Source organism: Apiotrichum porosum (genome assembly GCF_003942205.1).
Source record: "Apiotrichum porosum strain DSM 27194 chromosome Unknown scaffold_16, whole genome shotgun sequence".
In the NCBI taxonomy this organism is placed as follows: Eukaryota; Fungi; Basidiomycota; class Tremellomycetes; order Trichosporonales; family Trichosporonaceae; genus Apiotrichum; species Apiotrichum porosum.
This window is the reverse complement of record NW_021167123.1, coordinates 196,191-219,996: the sequence shown is the minus strand read 5'-3', so window position 1 is coordinate 219,996 and position 23,806 is coordinate 196,191. Positions and strand designations below refer to the sequence as shown.

The window sequence follows — 23,806 nt, the reverse complement described above, 5'->3', positions numbered from 1 at the left end:
AAGCCGCCCAAGCCCATGCATGAGGCTTGGGCATGTACGTATGCATGTATGCACACTTGCCTTTGCACGCGCAAACGCCAAGATGGCCGCCTGGCGCTGCCGTGGTGTACGCGGTGGACATGAGGAGCACCCCAGAAGACGAAACCGGCAACTTTTACGCCATTTTCAGCCGCGCGCCTGGCGTACTGCCTGCAGCTGCCTGGGCTACCGCGAGGCAGCATGCCGCCGCAGAGATAGAGACGCGCAGGACGCGACTTTATCCAGCTCGGGCTAGCTGGGCGTATGGGACCGAGACATGCGGGCCAAAGGGGGCACCCTATGGCTAATCCTTAGCCTTGAGGAATCCGTCGCCCGTCTGCAGAGCATCGGGGGGGGGCATGTTATCGGGGTGGTTTTAGGTTGCACCCCAGAAAAATGGCTGTCATGTTGGCCACTGCCTTCATTTGGATCGCGGTCCGAGTGGCCTAGGTAAAGTCCAGAGCACCAGAGCGTCCAAAACATGCATGGCGCGCTTCCTCCATGCATGCATCGACGGTATGGCCCATGACCCCCGTGTTGGGCATTAGCGGGATCCAGGAAAGGGCATAAAGCCTGGACGCCAGGATACCTGCGTCCATTAGCTCGGTATGCCCGGGACACTGATTCTGTCATCTTTTCTGCTCTGAAGCTTGCACCACAAGAGGCAAAAGGCGTGGCAGGCGCGCATGACTAGCATTCGCAACCAGCGTTCGCATGCGTGCTGGACGGACCCCAGTGGAAACCTCTCTACAGTCGTGTCCTGTCTGGGTCTGGGTCTTTCCCGGTCCTTTGTACCACCCTGGCCGTGTCCCTTCTGTGCATACCGCCTCGCCTTATGTGGCACCATTCCCGCCATATTCCATACCTAGACCACACGGCTCATCTCATCGTGTAATCTAATCTGCATATCTACCTCTAGACTCGGCAACAACACCGGGCACATCCTTGAAGCCGACCGAGATCCGCCACGAGCCGCACCCACACTAACACTAACACTTCTGAGACCTGCACGCACACACGCACACACGCACACACGCACACACGCACACACGCACACACGCACACACGCACACACGCACACACGCACACACGCACACACGCACACACGCACACACGCACACACGCACACACGCACACACGCACACACGCACACACGCACACACGCACACACGCACACACGCACACACGCACACACGCGCACACGCACACACTACGCCAGCGCGTCATACACAGTCCGCTCAAACGCATTGTACGTCTTGACGAAGGGGCTGGGCTTGCCGGGGCTGAAGACCAGGAGCTGGGTGAAGCAGATACCCTGGTAAAGTGTCAGCGAAACGTTTCGTCGAGAAAACCATCAAGCGCGAGACGGCGAGACGATGAGACGAGTGGACAGTGGCAGTGGCAGGTGCCACCATCACCTCATCGCCCCCGCCCATCTGCAACCTCGCTCGCTCCCAACAACTCACAGCAATACCCGTGGTGGGGTCGAGCCAGTAATGCGTCTTTGCCGCGCCGTCCCAGCACCCGCTGCCGGCCTTGCGTCCATGCCTCGAGTCGCGGGTGTTGAGGACGAGCCCCACCGAATGCTCAATGTACTGCGCGTCGTTGGCGACGTGCTCGGTGTCGACGTAGAACATGCGGTTGAGCTGCGCCGCCAGGCCGGCGTACACGTCCTTGCTCTCGGGGCTGCGGGGCGGGAGCGAGTTGGTGAACAGCGTCGCAAAGCCCGTGGGCGAGAGGAGCTTGGGGGCGGTGGTGGTGGTGGGGGTGCCGCTCGCGGCGGCGGCGGGCGAGGACGCGAGGATGCCTTGCAGGAAACGGAGGTAGCTCTTGGCGGTGCCGAACAGGCCCGCGCCGCCCGAGAGTAGGCCGACGGTCTCGGGCGTCATGGGCCGGGTGGAGGGGACGTGGGTGTACACGGTGTCGTCGTCTGCGTCGGGCGCGCACGCCGCCTGCAGGCGCTCGACGACCTGCGGCGTCGGGTAGAATGTAATGTCCTCGATGCCCAGTGGGGAGAAGATGTTGGCCTTGAAGTACTCTTCCAGGTTCTTGCCCGTGGCCCGCTCGACGATGAGGCCCGCCCAGTCGATACCCACGCCGTACTGCCATGCCGAGCCCGGCTGGAAGGACAGGGGACGCACATTGTCCTCGACGGCCACGGGCCAGCGCGGGGTCACGCCCTGGAGCACCTGGTACTTTGCCACGTCGGCGTTGGTAAAGTCGTAGCTGCATCCAGAGGTATGCGTCAGCAGGCGGCGGAGGGTGAGGGCCTCAGTGCGCGGGGTGAGGATGGGCTTGTCGGCGTCGTCAAAGCCCGTGAGGACGGGCATGGCGGCAAGCTCGGGCGCGTGCTTGTCCACAATCGCCGGGTCGTCCAGCGACAGCACGCCCTGGTCGACAAGCTGCAGGACAGCGACCGAGACGACAACCTTGGTCATCGAGTACAGCTGGAGTGCTGCGACGTCAGTGCCCGTGTCCGCTAGTCGCAGCCGCAGCCGCAGCCGCAGCCGCAGCCTAAGCCTCGCGACTTACTCGTGTCCTCGTTCACCTGGCCCTTGTCCGGCTCGCCATACACCTTGTCGCCCTTGCAAGCGAGGTACAGAGGCCCGTCCGCCGTCGTGAGGCCAAAGTGGACGGCCGGGCGGCCCTTGTCGCTCTCGACAGTGGTGGCAAGCAGCTCGTCCAGCGACGCCTTGCCCTTGGGCGACAGGTGCGGGATCGCGGTCGTGACGGTCATGGTGGGTGGTGGCGAGAGAGTAGGAGAGGGTGGATCACAGGAAGCGAGAAGAGCTTTGCGTTGGAGAGTTATATCAGTCGAGAACAAGAGCAAGAACAAGACGACGTGGGTGGGCGTGCATCAACACGTTGGAGGGGGTATATCCTCCCCACCACGACCATATGCACCTTCGCAGTGGAGCTCCGGGTCCCGGCCGCCGGTAGACCGGTCATGTCCGTCAGGTATCGGCCCGGAATGAGCCCGGATCGGCGAACCGAGTGGCATGTCGTGGGGGTGAGGCAGTCTTGCGCTCGCTGGCCGCTGGCCAGAGCGCGCCTTGGAGTGTCAGTGACACGGCCGTAAGCTAAGGGCCACGCGTTGGCAAGTATACCCGGTGAGCATTGCGCTCGTAACTGGCAGGACGTATGGCTGTGTGGCACGGCTAGCGGTGACGGGCACGCCAGACCGCTGCCATGCCCGCGGTCTTTTCCCCGCTGGTTTCTTACAGCGCTTGGACTAGTACAGGTAGAGTGCAGTGGCTATGGCTGAGGCCGCCGGTGATGCATAGACGCGCGGGAGAGAGCGCAAAGCACGACATTCGAGGGCAAAGCGAAGCAAGGTTGGCGCAGGAGACGTGGCGCCGCCGGCATTTTTCCGGGCTGGGGGATATTTTTCCGACTCGTTGCTATTTTTCTTGATCGCCGACCTATGACCACCCACGTTGGGGCTTCAACCCACCGTTTACGGCGCGCAGCGGTTCCAGGGGCTGACACAGTCCGTCAAGGGCCATCTCACGAGGCTCCTCCAAGCGTTTGACCATGCATAGCGACGTGGAAGACGCAGAAAAGGCCATCCAAACCAGACACCGACGTGGCTCTCCTCCTCAACATGTCTTCTTGATCGTATAACGGTTAGTATGCTCGCTTGTCATTGAGATCGCGGGAGATCGGAGTTCGATTCTCCGTCAGGAAGTAGCTGTGGCCTTGCAGCAGCAAGGCCTTCTCTTTTGCTTGTGAGAAGAGGTCGGGAGGGAAGGAGGGAGATGAGCGAGGTTGGGGATCAGTCAAGACTCTTGAAATGTTCGTTTTTGGCCATGTTTCGACTCGGCATCTTCTGATACGAGGTGTTTAGATACTGTACTACAATGTACATCAAATACAGCTAGCTACTGGCACAATAACGGTCTTATTTCTTGGGACAAGCGTGCCGTTGTCAAGGGTTAGTTACGCAGAGGTGTCACGGCCTCCAGGATTGACCTTGTTCTCAATTCCAAGCATCGCACAGAACTGCTCAGTCTGGGGGTTTGTATGCCAAAGCTTGGGATCTCCACCAGGCTGGTGATATGCTGGTGCAGTGGTGGCGAACTGCTGGACGTGGCGAACTTCAACTAGTCCGTCCTCAGTGACACTGCCTTCCAGCAGTGACGGGACGAGAAGCCCTTCTTGTCGTATCCTGTCCTCTTCTACGGCTACTTGAGCCTGTAGCACCTCATAAGCAGGCAAGACCGGTCGCTCACTAGCAGTTGTGGTGAGAGATAAGGGTGGAAGACACGGGTGATGGCAAGCCAAGTGGGGTCAAATGTCATTCGTGGTCCAGCTTTGCCAATGCGCTCGGGAGTCGCTATGTCAATAAGCTGTGTGGTGAGAGGTGGTCCACACGACGGGCACCTCCTAGCTCCTCCGGCCTAGCTGCCACTTTCGTCATTTTCGCCACTTCATGGTCGACCCAAGCGGAAAACTTGACGTGGTGGTGGGCACAGAGCCAGTAGTCTGGCTGAATGTGTTTGAGGAAAGGGTCATGTATTGCGGGGCGCCAAGGTCGTTGGTGCTGATGTCGCCCTTGAACAGCGGCTTGCGCTGTATCACGTCGGGAGTGTCGCCATAGTGAGCAATCGCCGATGGCCAGTCATGAGACATGAACACGGAAGGCGCTGACGGGGGGAGCTGGGGTACCGTTGGCTATGAGCTGCAATGGGACCACTCAATTGCATGGCCTTTGAAACATCATGTGCACGAATCGCAAACACGCTGCGCACTGACCGGCTGCTGAAGGGGACATTCTCAAAAGTGAGCTGCGGGCTCGGTGTCACGGCGCACCACTTGACACACATTTGGTGTAATGGCGATGTATAAATGCCACTAACGACACTAATCCTCAACGCTGCTCATGCTTGGAAATCTCGGCGTATATCTGAGGCAGGCTGTGGTGTCAGCACCCTTGGACGGCGACCTGCGTGTCAGCACAGGTTTTAAAATGTCAGCGTACCTTCATCGTGTTTCGAGGAAATATTTTTGAGAGTACGGTGGCAACGATATGAAGGGGGGGCAGCCTTTACTGGCAGCTGTGTCCCAGCTCTCACAACCATAGCTGAATTGACTCTGCGGGGCCAACACCGCTTTGTGCTGCAGGCCGGAGCCGATTGAAACGCATACGTGTCGGAGCCACCGATAGCCTCGGAGGATGACTGCAGGTGTCTGCGAGTGCCACCGCACGCCGGTAGGGCCACAAGGCAGCTCCAGGCCTTTTGAAAAGAGGCAGATAGGTGTTAAACATGTCGCTCGTCCACTCACTCGCCCCCGCTGGCAGTTGTGCAGTCATAAAGGTGATGGGACGTACGGGTGCCTCGAACGGCATCTTGTCCTCATCGGCTTGTATAGTGTAGGTGGTTATCATTGGTCGTTGTGGTTCGCAGCAATCTCATCATCTGACCCGACCGCTGTTCGACTCAGCGTGCGAGCACACCCCCTCTTTTGCCGTTCTCGCCATCTCCATGCATCAGATGCACGCTCGCTGCACCCCACCTGGCGGCTCAGCACCTCGGGGACTTCCTCCGGCTCCGACCGCCACTCGCTGGGCGTCATGGGATAAATGCCCCGTTCACTCACATTTGAGACATACAGTGGCCTCGTCCTTCACCGTCTGTCGACTATATGGCCCTACGCGCGCAGCAGAGGGGATCAGGACTCCTAGGAGCCGCTCAGGAAGATGATATTGGAACCTCATGCCATAAATTACTGCCTACTACAAACAACTTCCGCTGACTGCCACTTCTTCCTCATCGCTTCTCATCTCTTTTGCGTACGTCTTTACTTGCGGAACTCGGGCATACCCTGGGCCATGCGGATGGCCCGGCCCTTCCAGATAAGGCCCAGGCAGAGGATGAAGCCGACGCCGGTGGCCAGCGCGCCCTGGATGGCATACGACTGGGTGAAGCCCACCCTCGTTCCCCAGTCGTAGACAAAGAAGGGGACGGCAAAGCCCCAGATCATCTTCCAGAAAGTGAAGACGGCCTGGGTGTCCATGGAGCGCGGGAGGTAGCACTCGAGGACGTAGGTCTGGAGAACACCAGTGGCGGCGGAGAGACAGAAGAAGAAGAGGCCACCGCCGATAAGAGGAGCGATCCAGTGGAGCTGCTTGTCGATGCAGATGCCGAAGATGAGGCATGCGGCGAGGAAGAAGGGCAGGATAGGGAGCAGAGCCCAGAGACGGTCCTCGGGCTCACGCGAGCCCTTCTTGCGCTCAAAGTAGCCGACAACCTTGTCACCAACGATACCACCCGACCACTTGCCGAGAACACCACCGATACCGTAGGCGAGGAACGAGCAGCCGAGGGGGATGGTCTCAAAGCCGTAAGGCGCCGCCTCGAACTTCTGGGGGGCGACGATGGTGATACCAACGGACCAAGCGAACAGGCTGCCGTAGTAGATGGAGGGAATGGTGATGGTGACGAAGCGGAGCTGTTGACATTAGCAAGAGTTACGAGGAGGAAGTGAGACGCACCATGAGGATGGGGCTGATGAAGACGCGGGCAAACTCGCCAGGGCGCTGCCACGGCATCCAAGCGGCTCCCACGCGACCGGTGCGAACAGAGACGGCGCTGTTCGTGTCAAGGTGTGTGGGGGCCTCCTTGCCCTCGTGAGAGAGCTTGTGCTCGGCGTCCTGCTCAATCTGAGGGGTGGCGGTCTGCTCGTGCCAGTTCCAGAGGGTCTCGGGGATGAGGAAGAAGACGATGGCGAGCTGGAGGCCGCTCAGCGCAAGGATGAACCAGAAGAGGATACGCCAGCTGTGCTTGTCGACGATGAGGCCGCAGAAGACGGGAGCGACCGCAGGAGAGATGACGACAGCGATAGCGTAGAGAGAAATACGCCTGCCACGCTCCTGGGGCAGGTACATGTCGGCAATGGTCGAAGGTGGGATGGTCTGCGACCACCCGGAGAAAAGACCCATGACAAAGCGGGCCGCAGAGAAGACCCCAAACGAGTTGGACTCGGCAAGCCAAACACAGATGGGGATCGGGAGGAGAGAGCCGATAATGTAGACAGGGCGACGACCAATGGTCTGAAAAAGGTCAGCCAAGTGATCAAGCTATGAACATGCCGTGGAACACATACCTTGGAAAGAGGGCACCAGATCAGCGAGCTAACAGCAACGCCGAGGAGCTGATAACCGATAGTGTTGGGAATGTCACCAGGAGAGACGTCGAAAGCGGCACCCATGGGAACGAAGGCGACCATAAGAATCGCCACACTGCGTGTTAAGAGAGGCGTTCATTGTCGAAACGGGGTTTACGCACGAGAAATTGCCCATCAAACCGCAGAATGCGAGCGCACTGAGGGCAAGGAACTTGCGCAGTGGCGAGAGAGCGTTAATGGGGTGGTTAGCGGGGAGGGTGGTGTCCTTGCCCCCGTGAAAGCGCTCCTCCTCGTGGGTCATTGTGGAGTTGTCGGCCATGGTAGGTAGGTGTGTGAGAGGGAGTATGTTATCCAGCTGCGTAAACAAGTCTGGGGCCTACGGACCAGTGAACTTCGTCGCGTCTCATCTTATACCGCTCCTCTTGTCGTGGCACTTGGACGCTCGCAGTCTCATGACCCCGGGTACACGGCAGAACAGCAGGGTGTGTCGCTTGCCAATCCATTCTGGCCACCATTAGGGGGTATGCATGGGACCCCAGCGGGGAACTGAGGGTTTGTGGCGGCCCCGCGTGTACACCGCCGGTGTGTGTTTCTGACGTTGGAGCGCTACACGACGGTGACAAGTAGCAGTCTCACCTCGGCGGCAGAACATGCCGATGACCTGTTCCCTGATCGATGGGGTTGGGCGTCCTCGGCGCAGCACTCTTCTGGCGGCCGGGGTTGCTTGTCTCGGTCGCGTGGGGACACGGACCGGACCGAAATCATGAGCTACGTCGGTGTCTGGGCCTCGGTTGGGTATCTGGGAAAGCAGTAACCAGCGAGGGTATGGGATAGTCACGGGGTTGTCCCTTGCGCAGTCGAGGGAGTTGTGAGCTGCCGGCAGTGATTCACTGCTGCTGTCACAGCACAGATCGCAGATTGATTCCTTCAGCCATCTGCTCCGCATCTCCGCATCTCGCGGTATCTCGCCAAGACAGCCGTGGCCAATTTTGGACTGGCGTTGTAGCCAAGCCTCCCGCTTGGGGCACGCTCGTTGGCGCACATGTCCACAGAGGGCGCCATGGCGTTGTCCGTCACAAGGTTCCCCGCAGTCAGCATGGTGTGTCAAAAGATCCGATCCGGAACAACGCCAGGTGCCTACGGTACACGATGTCAGCGCTCTGCGCCGGCGGCCTACGACGCCCCATGACTGCGGCGCGCTCAACCTGCTCATGGTAATGTCTGGCAGCCGGCGAACTGGAAGCAAAGACGGCGAAATGGTGGTGAAATGTGGTGAATATGCGGCCAACTCGGCACCAAATCGACATGGACGCCGCCAAGCCCGCACATTCCGCAGCAACGCACCACAGCTGAAGCAGTGCCTATTCTGGGATTCAGCAAAAAAACAATAAAATACCGTGACCACATGTGAAGAATGTCATCACTTTCCCGGCAACATCGTATGTGAGGATGTTCACTTAAGCGGTTTACCGCACAAGACCCCGCCTTCATTCGCGGTACATTACCAAGCCCACCACTTCTGCCGACGTTATGAAGGGATCGGCGTAGTTGACTCAGAAAATCGGAAAAATGGGTGGGAAAAGGGATTGGTTGGGTATAGCAGATTGCCATGGCACCAGGCTCGGTCATATCCGCGAGGGGGAGCAATGTTGGATGCGCAATGTCGGATGCGCAATGTTGGATGGGCAACGCGACAGCCTGTGTTCCGAGTAGCTGAACTTTAATTGGACACCATCTTAGAGGGTTATGTCTCATACATCTTCCTTCCATCGTCCAACGACTTCGGACGAGGAGAAATCAAACGATCGATCCAATTGGTAACATAGTCAACAAACTACGAGTACAGACTGACATACAGATTGAGAGTCAATTAAATGGATTCTGACCAACCCAACGCGACTGAGCCACGGGCCTGAGGACGACACGTTCGTGTGGTTTGTGCCCCTCCTCGTCTCCAAAACAGAAAGCTGTTGCACAACAGAATTCACGAAGGCCTGGGAAGCAGAAATCAGCCGTTAGGACGCCCATAAATAGCCAGCTTGGGGCCAGGTCTTCTGGGTGGTGCTCGACGGTGGTCCACGGGCCCGGAGAACGCGCATCCTGCCTCAGCTCGGGCTCAAAAGCAACGGTTGTCCCATGGTCATCGGCACTGGTAGCATGGTACCAGGTGAGGCCAACATGTGGCTGTTATTACGGAGCGCTTGCTACAGCTCGCCAAGGACCAACTGCGGCAAAAAGAACGGTGCCGCCACATACACACTGAGCGAGAGACGTGCGCGATGCCTGCTGCGGAAGCGTGCGTGATTCGAAGGCACAATACAATCGACGTTGACGCCTAATGGATGTGAATCATAAGTCTGCAGACGTGTTGTTCGCAAGCTGGCTTGCTTGTCAACGATCCGTACTGTCAGCGAAAGGTGCTGCTAGCGACCAACAATCACTAGCGACTGATGACGACTCAAAAGCCGGCCCCCTGTCTGTCCATACCCTCAAGTCAAGATCAATACCATCCTCCCGCGTCATTGATACATGACCGTGAAGGACATCGTTGGCGCGGCCAGTTTGTGCTAAATAAAACAGATGCACTACCCACCCCTCCCTCTTGCCACAACGATGATATCTGCAAGGTCGATGCCAGGCGAAAACGTACCAACATGGCACTTTGCTCGGAAGGCCGAAACATATATTCTGCCATGTTTTTACAGTCGCAAACACGGGGGCGACCCCTTGGGCTGTCGAACGCGTACATGAATGTCCCGTATGGTACTTCTAAAAAGAAGCTGAGCGGGTGCGCCAGCACAAAAAGGAAGGAGGGCATTGACCGAACAACTCGACAACTTAGTCTCTGACATGCATCGGTGTGTGACTCAAGGGCAACCGACTTCAAATCTAAAGAGGTAATTTCCGGTCGCCCGAATCGAACACTGGTTATCGGCTATTGTCATGAAATGCATAAAACCCAAGCCCCGCAGTAACCACTCTGCAGCCAAAAGTCAGTAGCCTGGGTGTGCTCCTGTACCTTATTTTGATCCCGTTTCTTTATTAGACCAGCAATAGAAACAGTTCAAATTGTAATTCTGCTAATGTCAACACGGCAAGCCGTCTGGTTGCCGATGCCGTGTCCAGTGCGCAGTGCCTATCGGGTGCACGGAACAACTCGATGTCATTGTTGGCGTTGGTGGTCATCACATGATGGCCGGACGGGTACACCATAGTTGTACAATAGCAACGACGACATTGGAGCATGAGACCTGCCCACCACAGTTCCCCGTGCCCCTCGAACATCCATAGCTGTACTGTACACGGAGCTTCCAACATTCTGCATATGACTGCCGACTCGCCACCTCTCAAATGCGTATTACAGTACACAAACAACCAAAGCTACCTGAACTCTTCTCCTGGACTATGATATTGCCTTTTACACTCCTGAGCTGCGCCGACCACATTACTGGGAGCGCTCGAGGTGGAAGTCCTGCTCAAGCTCGTACTTCATGCGACCAACGAGGTCTGAAGGAGCAGCAAAGTTGGCCGAGATGGGCTTAAAGTTGACCACCAAGTCGTCCTTGACGGCAAAGACCGAGTCGTCCTTGAGGTAGTCTGACTCCGAATCGAAGACCTGGGTGACGAGCGTGACGTGGTCCTTGGCCTCGACCCAGAAGTGAATGTGGGCAGGACGGTACGGGTGGCGGTCCATGAGGTTGAGGAGGGTGCCAGCAGAGAAGTCGAAGGGGATGGGGTAGGGAGTGGGCTTGAGACAGATGGTAGAGTAGCGGCCCTCCTCGTCGGTGCGGAAACGGCCACGGCAGTGGTACTCTGCCTTTTCGGGGGTCTGCGCGTCGTACAGCCCATCGGGGGCATCGTGCCAGATGTCGACGAGTGCGTTTGGAAGAGGCTTCCCGTTCGAGTCGTAGATCACGCCGTGGAGGTGGGTGTAAGGGGCGCCCTCCTCGAGCTCGCGGATGATGGTAGTGCCATTGGCCTGGACGGGGACGCCAGCACGGTAGAAGGGACCGAGGATAGCAGACGAGGTGGTGTCCTCGCCGCTGCCCTTGCCCTTGCGCTGGGCGCGGGTCTGGTCGAGTGTGTTGACGAGCGACTCGATGCCCAGAACGTCGGTAACAAGAACGACCTCGTTACGCTTGTCGCTCGAGACCTGGCCAGCCTGGACCATCAGGTTGCACGCGTCAATCCACTCCTCAGAGGTAATGTCGGCCTCGATGAGGAACTCGTGGATCTTGCGGATGAGAATGGGGAAGACCTCCTTCACACGAGGGGAAGCCTTGTCGCCGATGGCGTCAATGACGCTCTTGGTGTAGCCCTCAAAGTCGTAGTTGGACATTGTTGTTGTTCAGAGGAGGGGTGCGAACTGGGTCTGTGAAAGGGGTTGCGTGTGATGCCAAGCAACAATAGTTGTCCTCGGTCTTTAAGTACGTCTGCGTATTCCACTACCGTGCCGGTCTGGAGCACAATGCGGGGCAGGCGATTCGTGCACCCGCGGCCGTGGTCGCCGCCGGGTGAGGCGGGGCACCATTGCTTGTGGTTCCTAGAACGGGGGCCGACCCGTCCCGCTCTCAACACGTTGTCGGAGCTTCCGATCCCACCATGTGCACTGTGGGTACCGTGGGATTCCGCGGGCATGCCGTGTGGTGCTTGCGGCCTACGTTGACAGGTCTCGGCTGCAAGGTGGAGATGGCGGACGTGAGCGCCACAGTGCGTGTCATTTATGGTGTGTTTGTCAACGTTGTGATAATCAGTGTGCCCACAATCGATGACGATCTGTCCGGTGTGTGCCATGTGGTCATGTCCGACCTCCGTACCTCCACCTTTCCGAACACCGTTGCATTTGCCGTCGCCATATCTCGTTAGTCATTTCATCGTCGTCGTCGTCTCCAGCGAGCACCTGCCTCATCACCATTCACAGCTAGCTCACCACCACCATGTCTGTCCCTGCCCCCATCGTCGAGTTTGTCAACGCGCTGTACTCTGCTAGCGACATTGGCCCCAAGGCCGACGCCCTCGCCCACCAAAACTATGTCGACCTCTTCAACAAGGACGCTACTCTCATCATGGGTCCCACCACCTTCCTCGGCCACCCTGGTGTGCTCCAGTTCCGCGAGAATGGCTGGAAGGGCGTGCTCACGCGCCGCCACGTCTGCAAGGGCATCTTCATTAACCCTTCCAACGCCAACGAGGTGATGACGTATGGTACCGTCGACTACGGCATGGAGGACGGATCAAAGGTCGAGGGTATCGAGTGGGCTGGCCGCCTGGAGCTCGACCAGACTGGTTCCAAGCCCAAGATCGAGTTCTACCAGGTCTTCATTGTGGGTATCGTAGAAGACAAGTGACAGCCGCTGACCAACCAGACCAGGAAGTAGACGGAAGGAGCTGTAGCATAGTTATATTTGGAGCCACACCAGCTGGTAGAATGCAATACCTGTGACCATATGAGATCTCGAGGCTTGGTGGAATGTACGTAACCGCGGCTTGTCCATCTCCATGTCAACGTCGACATGGTTCTAGCGTCAGCGGTGCGATGATAGTGTCCACTGGCTGAGCAAGCAAAGCAACGGGACCAACTGCCAGTGGCGGCGCCTTCAGCTGCCAACATCGCCAAACCAGTTCCGCCGCGGCGTGCTTTCGGTTTGCTCGACGTGACTACCCAAACAATAGACACAATAGGCGACTGCTTTTCACAGGAAGTTTGCGGGTCGGGGCAAGTGAGCGGTTTGCGGCGACCTACCTTTGCAGGAGTCGCGGAACGGGAGGTCGGGTGAGGTGCTGCGGTGACGGGGCGACCAAGGTGCGAAACGCAGGACACGGGGCAAGGGTCGGAGGCAGGCCGCAGTCTGGCAGTCATGGAAGGTTGCTCGGCATCCGACTACTGGCAAGAAAGATCGCAGAGGTTCTCAGTAGACTAGACTTGGAGATTGCCGAGGTGGCATTTTGCTCAGTGGCAGATGGTACTAGGAGAAAAGGACAATAACGAAGCAAACGAGCTGCAAACGCGTTTATGAATCCAAGAACCGATGCATTGAGTATGACTAATCTACAACCTACAGCCAGACTGCGACGCTGGCACCAACCTGCTCCTCCTTGGAGCCCACGCGGACCTCGTCCACGACCTTGAAACCGTCCTCTGCAGTGTACGAGAGAACCTGGATGAATCCTTCCTCGGAGTCTGTCAGACTCAAGAAGACCTCGCCACGGGGGCCGAGGTTGGGGCAGACGGCAATGGCGTTGGCCCAACCGCCAGACGTGCGCGTCTTGAAGCGGTGTGTCGCGTCGCCCCTGTCGGCGCCTACAGGGTCGGCGAGGCGACCGTCGGGGTTGAGACGCCAGGCCGTCACATAGCCGTTGGTGTGGGCTTCAAGACCACGGACCGAGCCAAAGACCACATCAGCAGCAGGGGAGAGACGGACCTCGTCTGCCCAGTACTTCTTGCAGTCATCTCCGGGGGGCAGGATAAAGCCGCCCTCGAGCCACTCGAGCTTGGCGTCGTCTGTCAGACGCAGGACGTCGACGTATGACGAGTGTTCCTGCAGCGTGTAGACAATGGACCCGTTCGGGTGAGGCCAGCAGTGACGGGGGCCGTCGTCGGGGCGCGTGGCAATGTTCTTGGACGCCTCGGTCAGGAGACCAGTGGCCAGGTCGACGTGATAGACCCAGACGCAGTTACGACCAATGTCGGCCACATACAGCTTTGTGCCGTCTGGCGACAGGTCGGCAGAGTGGCCACCGTGGCGGAGGCCTCCAAAGTCCATCTGGGTGTTGCCCTTGTGCATCGCGTCCTCGCTGACGAGGCTGAAGCTCTGGACAGCTGCCTCCTGCTTGAGATGTCCGCTCTTGTCCAGGAGGAAGACGTCCACTTGGGGTCCACAGGCCGAGTACACCGCCTTGTCGTTTGAGCACACGTATCCAGACAGGTACTTGGACGTGACAGTCTCTTTGAGCTCCGTCACGGGGTAAGCCGAAGCAGTGCCGTTAGGAACGCCGTTGGCCGTACCATTGGGAGCGTCGCCCTTGGAGGGGACGATGGCGTAAGACGAGACGGATGGGACCTCACCCCAGTTGGTGGTGTACAAGGTCTTGCCGTCGCGCGACACGTCGAGCCAGTTGTGACCGCCCACAGCCTTGTTGGTGTGCTGCAGGTCCAGCTTGCCCTTGGCAGTGTCAAATCCGAGGGTGTAAAGGTACGGGGAGCGGAAGGTGCCCATGAGCAGGTTGTAGCTTGTTGGTGCGAGGGCCTGGGCGACCGACTTGCCGACCTTCAGTGGAGCCTCGACCGCTCCCCAGTGACCGACGTTCTTGAGCACGACACAAGTGCCCTGCCCGTTGGGAACCTCTGCGGCCCATGCCGCCACAGCCGCAGGACCAGCGAGGTAGTCCTCCTCGCCGCCGATAATGTGGAGCGGGACCTGGAGGTTGGCGGCCGAAACCGCTGGAATCTCAGACAGTGCGATGCAGGCAGCAGCATACGCGGCGGGGTTGGTGGTCGCGACGAGGTGGCGGATAAAGGCGCAAGTGGTAAGGTCACCAGCAGCGGTAACCTTTGCGACAGCAGTCGCAGCCACGACGTTGGCAATACCCGCGAGGCCCTCAGCAGTCGAGGCAGCCTGAGCACGTCCTCGCATGTTGTCCTTGGCCGCGGCCGGGAGGTTACGAACGGGGTGCAAGAGGATGAGCTTCTCCACCATCTCTGGATGCTTCTCGGTGAACAACGATGTCACAGTCTGTACGCGAGTCAGCGCCATCTCAGCCACTCACACAACTCGCAAACTGTACTCACACCGTTCATCGAGTGGCCCACAAGAACAACCTTGGAGAGCTGGAGTGCGGCGAGCACTTGCTCTAGGTCCTCGACATAGTCGGCCATGGCGAGCTGGCGTCCCGACCAGTCGCTCTTGCCGTGTCCGTCCAGGTCATACGCGTACAGCTCGCGGTCATCGCCGAGACCCGAAGCCTGCAGAGCAGGTAGCCAGTAGCTCGACGAGCTGTATCCAGTCAGCATGTGGGCAACAGGCTTAGCTGTGGTGACTCACCCGCCCAGACCGTGAATGGCCACCACAGGAGCCTTGGACGATGGCTGCTGCGGCTTGGAGTGGATGTAGTAGATCTTCCGCCCACCAGGGAGCGAGACGTAGTCGGCCGCAAAAGTGGTAGGCATGGTCGTGTTGTGAGGTGAGTGGGTTGCACACACAAGAGAGTTGGTGCTCGAGCCGGGACGATATCTTGTGGAGACTGCTCCGCCAGGTCCCCGTCTGTACTTTACATCTTTCCTTGTCCTCCAACTTGAACAGGTGAGCGCTGGCCCTGGGATGCCAGGAGCGTCATTGCCCCGATCCGAAAGAGATATGGAGATGATCATTCGCCATGTGGGCTCCCTGTCGGCCTCTCCGACCCGTGGCTTGGCTGTGATTCTCCGCGGTCACCGCGGTGGGAGGCCGCTTGGCTTATTGATCTGGTCGGTATCCTAATGGAAATACAGCGTTATTCTGCTAATGAATTTGTAATATGGGAACCAGGGCCTCGTCACAACGTCTCGCACCTCGACTGCCTGGCAGACTACAAGAAGCGCATGACTCCATGCCATACACTCCAGAAGCCCATCCACGCTCAATCTACAGTCTAGCCTGCTTTAACGGTCTGGTGAAGCTTGAGAGCTCGATGTAGCAGGTCGGGGCATATATATCCAGCTAGCAGGCCCGGTGCCACTGGAGTTGGTAGGGTTGTTAGGGTTGTTCACTTGTCGCATTGTTGTCTGTAAGGTGCAAGCAAGCGCTCTCCAAGTTTAACCATCCAACTGCAGTGACATTGCAGTTATGTCAGCAGATCAGCAGACGAGCGCCCCTCCTTTGATGATCGGCGGGTCGCCAAGGAGGATACATCTTGTGCCACATTGCAGTTCCGTGGCTAGCATAAGCAAAGTATGCAAACGGGGCCTGCCTCCACAATGAGACACGGGACTGTCCGGACGTGAAAGAGACGCATCACAAAACACTACGTCAGCGACACACGACGGGAGGTTGGCGTTGTTCAGGTGAGGGCACATGGCCGTATGCCAACTGCCATGCTTCTGTCTGACAGTTGTAATGGCCCCGAGCTGGGTGGTGGTGGCCCCGCGCAAGGGGACCTGGGGCAGCCCCACAAGCTCCAATGACCCGGAAAAGCACACCGGGGTCGCCGTCGATGATGTGAGGGGCGAGGAGGATTGCCGTGCAGGCCGGCGCTTCAAGCGCGCGCCCATAGGCGGGTAGAGGTGCAAAATGCGGGAATCCCATTCCGCCGATGACAGCAGCGGCCCAGCGGCCAGAGCACGCATGGTGGTACGTCAGCCCCCCATCCCCCGACGCATGTTACGCCAGTAGTCAGGCTTCCCATGTGACCCCCCACGCCGCTCTCACACCACATTTTGGATGTGCCGTCGACCTCCGGGCCTCCGACAAACCGAGACTGCGGCCAGCGGCATCATAAACCACCCAGACTCGCTTTCGATCCAACGACCGGCACAATCGCAACCGCTCGTTTACACACACACCACCCTCACTCATCATTTCGTTTCCACCCATACATCCACCAGACACCTCTTCCACACCTCAATCCACCCCTCGCCATCGCGGCCCGTCGCCGAGGACCCCCCGCGCAGACAATTGGCCCACCAAAAACCCCACCCCTCCTTCGCTCGCCAAAAACAACAATGTACAAGTACTTGCAAGAGGACAATGGCCAGTCCCAGCTGAGTGCGTTTCAGCTCAGTCTCTGTTTTGCGCCGCATTCCAGGCCAACAGTGACGCGCTATGCTGCATGAACTCCCAGTTACTGACACCAGGGCTACCTCTCATCTCGCCTGTCCATCTCCATTGCCTGGTCATCACTGCGTGCGCCATCGATGACGCCCATCACCACCCGATCGACGTATCCGTCCCTCTCAACCCTTGACCACCCCGTCACCATGTCCCCACAGAAAAAGTCAAGTGCCAAAGAGTGCGTACTTTTTGGCCTCCCATGGGCAGCAACCAGCTGACAAATGTTCCCCAGGCCTGCAAGTTCTGTCGGAAAAGTCACACTACATGTGAAGACACGCGACCGTGTCAGCGATGGTGGGTGATGGAATCACGTTTCAAGCTCACACTGGCAGCATCAAACGAGACATTGCACAACTCTGCCTTCAAGATGAGGCTGACCAACTGCAACAACAAGCTCAGCAGCAGGCCCAGCAGCAACTAGCAGCCGCGGCAGCGAGTGGGCAGATGGGCAGTAGCGGCTCGCGACCGATTGTGCCCAGCAAGCGGCGCGGATTCTCCACATCAAGCTACGACGAGGACCGTCCCGAAGACCGTGCAGCCCTCGCAGCGGCAACACAAGAGTATGTCAACGGCGTCGCTGGGCCAGGACCAAACTCGACTCCGAGTCCCGTGCGTGGGACAGACTTGATCTCCAACGTGCCCTTGCCCCAAATCTCGCCTCAAGACCAGTTCCGCCCACTCGGCGGGTTTGCAGACGAGATGCAACAGGCCCACATGGCCGCTGCAGCAGCTGCAGCGTCAGGCGGTTCCGTGCCGCAGTGGTATGACCCGAGCTCGTTCCAACACGCGCTGGAGAAGATGGACACGCCATCAATACCGGGCCACACAGGCCGGTCGGGTACCACGGGTGCTACACCTGACTTTTCTTGGAGTGCGCTCGTCGAGGGCATGCTGTCAGAGCCGGGTCCGCAGACTCCAGGCGAGTTTGCTTGGCTCCAGAACCAGACAAATGGCAGCGGAGGGACACCGTCCTCTTCCCTCATGCCCCACCAGCAACAGGGCAGCACGCCTGGAAACGCAAACCAGACAACATCCAGCAACAGCAACATGTCGCCCTCGGCGCAACGAGAGTTTAGGCCAGAAATGTCTCTCTCCCCGGGCTCGGGTATGCCAGGACCCGACGACCCCGTCGAGCCGTTCAATTACACCTTTTCCTACTCGCGTCTGCGGTCATTTGCCAACGAGCTCGGCAACGCCGAGTTCCAGCGCCGAGTCTCGACGGCCACGGAGCGGTTCAAGCCCATCCTCCACGGTTGCCTGTCGACCTACACGGACGAACAGATTGTGCAGTCTGAAGTCCAGTTCCTGACCTACGTGCGCAATTGGCAGGCATTCTGCGAAACCATCCCCGTGCCCGCGTGCGTGTGGAGGAGGACAGGCGAGATTTACGCTGCCAACCGCCGTTTTGTCCACATGCTCGACTTGCAACCCGACGTCATTAGGCGGGGGCGTCTGGCAACATACATGGTGAGGTAGTTTCTGCTTCACCCAACTAACCTCCTGCAGATCCTCGACCCGCCGTCGTTTATGGACTACTGGGAAGAATATGCATCGCAGGTCCTCGCCAACCTCTCCGACCGGAACAACTTCGACACGGTCCTACAAGTGGGCTTTGCCAAGCGCGGCTACTCGGCCAAGACGCACCTGCTCAGCTCATCGATGCAGTTTGACAGCTTCGGCCTCCCCATGGCCGCGACAGGGCTGTTCACCGCCCTCCAACCCCTCCCCACCGGTCCCGGCTCCAACCAGGCCACCACGAGCACGAACGCGGCCACCACTACCGCGTCCGGCCCCGATAGCGGCGGCCCTGGCGCCAGCGTCCCACGCCTATCGGTCTCGGCGGGCTCTGGCGAGCCCACGATTGATGTGCAGGTAGGTGGCACATCAAGCAACCCTATCTACCGTCCTGTCGCCCTGTCCTCTCTTGCCAAAATGTGGATCATGTGAGGCTTTGAGACGAACGGACAGGTGCGGCGATGGGAACAGGTTAGATGTGGGGGTCCCGGATCTCCGAACTCGTGGGCCCTCAAGGGGTGTGCTGACACTGCCAGATGGCGGATTGAGATGCGGCCGAGGACGAAGATGAGAGACGAGGACAAAGACCACCTAAGGATGAAGGAAGACAGAACAGAACCCCCCGCCGCCGTTGAGAGACAGTACTCTTCGATATTGTTATGCCCGCGTGGATACAGAGTATACCGGGATGCGGACGCGACCGACTTGTCAGCATTAGCCACCTTTTCTGCTTGTATCATAGAAATGGCACAGTCTCGTATAATGCGATACCGTGCAGTTGCTGCACACAGTAGCTCTGGCGATGGAGGTGTCGCCACTGCCGCAAAATAGAGTCAGCGATCCAGTCCCCCACAACAGTGGAGAGCAGCTTGCAGCCTTGTTGGGGGTGTGCTCACGATGCGGACACCCGTCCCGTTAGCCACCAACTACAGTGACCTCCGTGTGCCTATGACTACTCATTCTCGAGGATGACAGCGTTTACGTTGATCTGCCGTGGCGCTAGCGCGACGACAAACGCAGATATATAGCGGAGTTGTCTTCCGGAGAACACTCCCGACAACGAGTCGGATCGCGACTGAGAGATGAAATGAACCGTGTAGCACAGACCAGTCTGGTATGTACATCATCCCCAACGTTAAAGCAGGGCGGGCCGATCTGCTACGAGCTAACGAGAGACTTTGGTCAGCAGTGGATAAATGTTTGTCAGCGCAAGGCGACGGGTGTGTACCCAAGTTCGCTCATATAAGACCATGTTCCCACACCTCTTGTTCCGTCGGGTGGTCTCACCCACACTGAAAACGACAGCATGCGCACTGCTAGACATATCGCCACGTCTTGTGGAGACCATTCATTCATACAGCTGCCCACAGCAAGCTGAACTGCCACCACTGTTGCCACCACACCCACACATGGCCCATTCCCGCACCCCCGCAACTTCCCCGAACCCCGCGACATTGTCAGTCACCAAACTGCGGCCAGTAGCGCACTCCGCCACACATACAATTGACGGGCCCCCTCGCTGGCGTTCGGGGGTCCATTTCAAGGCCCCCGCTCGTGTGGCCGTGTGGCTGTCAAGCCCGACTCCGCACGCGGCGGACCCCGCTGCTGAGGGCCCACAATCGTAAAGCGACTCACCATCCGTTCCCCGTGGTGCTCGCACCAGCCCCGCCCCACAATCCGGTATCCCCGTCGTCGCCCCACAGACCCACAGACGTCAACAACCAACCCACGACCATCCCAACACTCCGGGAGCTCCGAGACGCTCGGCCGCCGCTGGGATGCTGTCTTGGCTAGTCATGGCGGATTACGATACAGCCAACGTGTGGTTGGTCGCATCTTCCCGAGCGACGACCTGACACAACGCACGTTTGGGACCTGTCAGTCGCAAACCCGTACTGGGTATACCCTCGTTATTGGCTTGGCAGAGCAAGACCAACCTGGCCCCCTACTGGCCTCACCCTGTGGGTGGGTGAACCCGTCGCCGATTCCCCGACTGTCAAGACGTTGCCTCGCTCGTCGCTCCCGAGTGAGGTTTACCCGCCTACTTGCTAGCTAGCGCCATTCTCATCATGAGCAGAGGTGCGATGCCGGGCGTGCCGAGTGATATTAGATGATCGGCGTAGCGGCGAATGTGGGATCGGGTGGACGGGTGTGGGTCGACCCTTCAGCGGTGCCACACGGCGGGTGTGGGGCATCGGAGAGGGCGTCTCTGTGTTTTGCGGCGCAACGTTGGTCCCCCACTCACTCGGAGCGCCACATGGGAGAGTGTCAGGCAAAAAGCAGCACCCAAGCCCCCGCTGCCAGGTTGGAGAGGTCGGGTGGGGATTGCAGGGGGTTTAGAGAGCGTCGTACTGCCAAACAGCCAGGTGAGATGTCGGAGGTTGCCTCCGATCGTAGTCGCTTAGCCCTTGCCGAGTGGCGAGTGGCACTGGGCGTCAGGCAGGTCGGATGACGTTTCCGAGGGAGCGCAGAACAGAATCAACAGACGCGTTTACACCAACGCGCCCTGCGTCAAACCCGATGCGTGCATGCATGGGACAAGAACATGTATGTAGGTATCCTCTGTACATGTGCATGTCACAGAGCGAGATGGGGGACCGGTTGCCAGCGCTGACGTGAATGCAATGCTACACAGACATGTCAAGTCCCGGCGGCAGTGGCTATATCCAGCATTCGCGTAAGTCGCCTAACGGCACGGAACATTGCCTGCTCGTGACTTGATCTCTGGTTTGTGGGTGTCGGGAGCTCCGACTCCCGCTTCCCGAGTTGCGACCACCACAATGTCCTCTCACTCTACAGAACTGCAGTCCACGCTGCCAGGGTGCCATCCCGTGGGGGCCCGCTGCCCTTGCGGTCTGTGCTACCTCCACAGCGCGGATCTGGGCTCCGGCTCTCGTGCAAAGGCCCAAGTATGTCACCGGACTGGCCTTGCGGTTGCAGCATGCGAGGTTGGTTTCGGGTCTAGATAAAAGGCCGACAGCAACGCTCCCACAGAGTTGTTTTTCCACAGCTCTCTCTCTTGCATCCCTCTCCAGTCCTCGACGACTCTAACACCACCACCGCGACTTGGCGCCTCTATCCCAACACTTGTTCTTCTTCCTCTCCCCGACTTACTATCGCCATGGTTCAGGGGCCTCGTCACATCGAGAGCTCTTGCGATGTTCTCATCGTGGGTGCCGGACCTGCTGGTCTGATGGCTGCCCGTATGCTCTCCGAGTTTGTTCGCCAGGACCCCAGCCTCAAGGTCCGCATCATCGACAAGCGCTCGACCAAGGTCTACAACGGCCAGGCCGACGGTCTCCAGTGCCGTACCCTCGAATCGTTCAAGAATCTTGGTCTCGCCGACCAGATTGTCGCGTAAGTCAAACGTTGGTCATGGGACCGCTGCAGTGGTGGTGGTGGTGGCTGACGCCTTGTCCAGCGAGGCCAATGACATGTGCACTATTGCCCTCTACAACCCGGACGAGAACGGCCACATCCGCCGTACCGACCGCATCCCCGACACCCTCCCTGGCATCTCGCGCTACCACCAGTGTGTGCTGCACCAAGGCCGCATCGAGCGTCACTTCCTCGACTCGATCGCCGAGGTCTCAGACACCCGCATCAAGGTCGAGCGTCCTGTCCAGCCCCAGAAGCTCGAGCTTGACGAGTCCAAGGCCGAGGACAACTCCGCATACCCCGTCAAGATTGAGCTCCGCTACATGCGCGAGGACGAGTCGGTCCCGCTCCAGTTTGGCCACAAGGTCGAGAACGGCCTGTTCCGCTCCAACCTCCAGACGCAGGAGGAGGAGGACTCGCACTATGCTCTTCCCGAGGGAATGGAGCCTGACATGGTCGAGACTGTCCACGCCAAGTACGTTATTGGCTGTGACGGTGGCCACTCGTGGGTCCGCCGTACTCTGGGCTTCAACATGATCGGCGAACAGACCGACTACATCTGGGGTGTGCTTGACGCTGTCCCGGCCTCCAACTTCCCAGACATTCGCTCGCGCTGCGCCATCCACTCTGCTGACTCTGGTTCGATCATGATCATCCCGCGCGAGGACGGTCTTGTGCGCTTCTACGTCCAGCTCCAGGCGCGCGCCAAGCAGGGCGAGCGCGTCGACCGCACCGCCTTTACACCCGAGGTCGTGATTGAGAACGCCAAGAAGATCTTCCACCCTTACTCGTTCGACGTCAGCCGCCTCGACTGGTTCACCGCCTACCACATTGGCCAGCGTGTGACGGACAAGTTCTCCAAGAACGAGCGCATCTTCATTGCCGGCGACGCGTGCCACACCCACTCGCCCAAGGCGGGCCAGGGCATGAACACGTCGATGATGGACACTTACAACCTCTGCTGGAAGCTCGGACTTGTGCTCACCGGCCGCGCCGAACGCTCCATCCTCAAGACGTACGAGTCGGAGCGCCAGCCGTTCGCGCAGGCCCTCATCGACTTTGACCACCAGTTCTCGCGTCTCTTCTCGGGCCGTCCTGCCAAGGACGTTGCCGACGAGATGGGTGTGTCAATGGACGCGTTCAAGGAGGCGTTCGTCAAGGGCAACAAGTTTGCCTCGGGCACTGCCATCTGCTACGACGCATCCCCCATCGTCGCCAAGGGCGACAAGGGCTGCGCCATCACGTCCACCCCGTCGCTCGCCAAGAACATCGAGGTCGGCACCCGCTTCGAGTCCAGGCAGGTCGTGCGCCACTCGGAGGGTCTCCCCATCGAGCTCGGCGACCTGCTCTACATGAACGGCGCGTTCCGTCTCATCCTCTTTGCCGGAAACGCCGCCGACTGCACCCAGATGGCCCGCATCCAGAAGTTTGCCGCGTACCTCGACTCGGCCAACTCGGTCATCTCAAAGTACACGCCCGCCGGCCAGCACCGCAACGCCACCATTGAGACCATCACTGTGCACTCGAACACGCGCGAAGAGGTCGAGATGCACGATTTCCCCGCCCCCTCCCTGTTCCCCAAGTACGACTATGACAAGATCTACGCCGACTGCGAGTCGTGGCACAAGGGCCACGCCCACGCCTACGACCACTACGGCATCGACCGCCAGAAGGGCTGTGTCGTCGTCGTCCGCCCCGACGGATACGTCGCTGCCGTCCTTGACCTCGAGGACACGGACAAGCTCGACGCCTACTTTGGCCAGTTTATGGTGGCGCCCAAGAACGCCGTCGGCGCAAACCAGGACCCAGACTGGACGTTCAAGACCCAGCGCGCTTAAGGGGGTTCTTAGGTGGTTGCGACCGAGCGACGGGGGATTGGAAAATGGAAAGCAAAGGAGGAAGAAGAACCTTATCCGTTTGGTTTACTGGAAGTGTAGTAGTTCATGAAGTCATGTATGAAC

At 58.9% G+C, this 23,806-nt stretch overlaps 8 protein-coding genes and 2 non-coding genes across 10 annotated transcripts; 5 read left to right on the top strand and 5 right to left on the bottom strand.

The window, feature by feature from the left end:
* Positions 1-1,228: 1,228 nt before the first annotated feature.
* EHS24_003391 (uncharacterized protein) lies at positions 1,229-2,755 on the bottom strand (the record flags this gene model as incomplete). The annotated part of the gene is made up of 3 exons (XM_028619074.1): positions 1,229-1,333; positions 1,485-2,473; positions 2,551-2,755. 3 exons carry the CDS (start codon positions 2,753-2,755, stop codon positions 1,229-1,231), a joined length of 1,299 nt encoding a protein of 432 aa, XP_028472570.1.
* An 872-nt stretch (positions 2,756-3,627) lies between these two features.
* EHS24_003390 lies at positions 3,628-3,706 on the top strand. The gene has a single exon. It is a non-coding gene; the product is annotated as a tRNA-Asp (tRNA).
* A 251-nt stretch (positions 3,707-3,957) lies between these two features.
* On the bottom strand, positions 3,958-4,319 carry EHS24_003389 (uncharacterized protein; the record flags this gene model as incomplete). Its single annotated transcript, XM_028619073.1, has 2 exons — positions 3,958-4,212; positions 4,251-4,319. The coding sequence occupies 2 exons, from the start codon at positions 4,317-4,319 to the stop codon at positions 3,958-3,960; spliced, it is 324 nt and encodes a 107-aa protein (XP_028472569.1).
* Positions 4,320-5,381: 1,062 nt separating this feature from the next.
* Positions 5,382-5,473, top strand: EHS24_003388. Its single transcript has one exon. It is a non-coding gene; the product is annotated as a tRNA-His (tRNA).
* Positions 5,474-5,820: 347 nt separating this feature from the next.
* EHS24_003387 (uncharacterized protein) lies at positions 5,821-7,447 on the bottom strand (the record flags this gene model as incomplete). Its single annotated transcript, XM_028619072.1, has 4 exons — positions 5,821-6,471; positions 6,515-7,072; positions 7,126-7,261; positions 7,308-7,447. 4 exons carry the CDS (start codon positions 7,445-7,447, stop codon positions 5,821-5,823), a joined length of 1,485 nt encoding a protein of 494 aa, XP_028472568.1.
* Positions 7,448-10,591: 3,144 nt separating this feature from the next.
* On the bottom strand, positions 10,592-11,485 carry EHS24_003386 (uncharacterized protein; the record flags this gene model as incomplete). Its single annotated transcript, XM_028619071.1, has 1 exon — positions 10,592-11,485. The coding sequence occupies one exon, from the start codon at positions 11,483-11,485 to the stop codon at positions 10,592-10,594; it is 894 nt and encodes a 297-aa protein (XP_028472567.1).
* Positions 11,486-12,083: 598 nt separating this feature from the next.
* On the top strand, positions 12,084-12,524 carry EHS24_003385 (uncharacterized protein; the record flags this gene model as incomplete). The annotated part of the gene is made up of 2 exons (XM_028619070.1): positions 12,084-12,470; positions 12,522-12,524. 2 exons carry the CDS (start codon positions 12,084-12,086, stop codon positions 12,522-12,524), a joined length of 390 nt encoding a protein of 129 aa, XP_028472566.1.
* A 678-nt stretch (positions 12,525-13,202) lies between these two features.
* Positions 13,203-15,313, bottom strand: EHS24_003384 (uncharacterized protein; the record flags this gene model as incomplete). Its single annotated transcript, XM_028619069.1, has 3 exons — positions 13,203-14,879; positions 14,936-15,140; positions 15,189-15,313. 3 exons carry the CDS (start codon positions 15,311-15,313, stop codon positions 13,203-13,205), a joined length of 2,007 nt encoding a protein of 668 aa, XP_028472565.1.
* Positions 15,314-16,843: 1,530 nt separating this feature from the next.
* On the top strand, positions 16,844-18,899 carry EHS24_003383 (uncharacterized protein; the record flags this gene model as incomplete). The annotated part of the gene is made up of 5 exons (XM_028619068.1): positions 16,844-16,933; positions 16,976-17,130; positions 17,185-17,246; positions 17,296-18,419; positions 18,459-18,899. 5 exons carry the CDS (start codon positions 16,844-16,846, stop codon positions 18,897-18,899), a joined length of 1,872 nt encoding a protein of 623 aa, XP_028472564.1.
* Positions 18,900-21,588: 2,689 nt separating this feature from the next.
* Positions 21,589-23,683, top strand: EHS24_003382 (uncharacterized protein; the record flags this gene model as incomplete). The annotated part of the gene is made up of 2 exons (XM_028619067.1): positions 21,589-21,824; positions 21,889-23,683. The coding sequence occupies 2 exons, from the start codon at positions 21,589-21,591 to the stop codon at positions 23,681-23,683; spliced, it is 2,031 nt and encodes a 676-aa protein (XP_028472563.1).
* Positions 23,684-23,806: the final 123 nt, after the last annotated feature.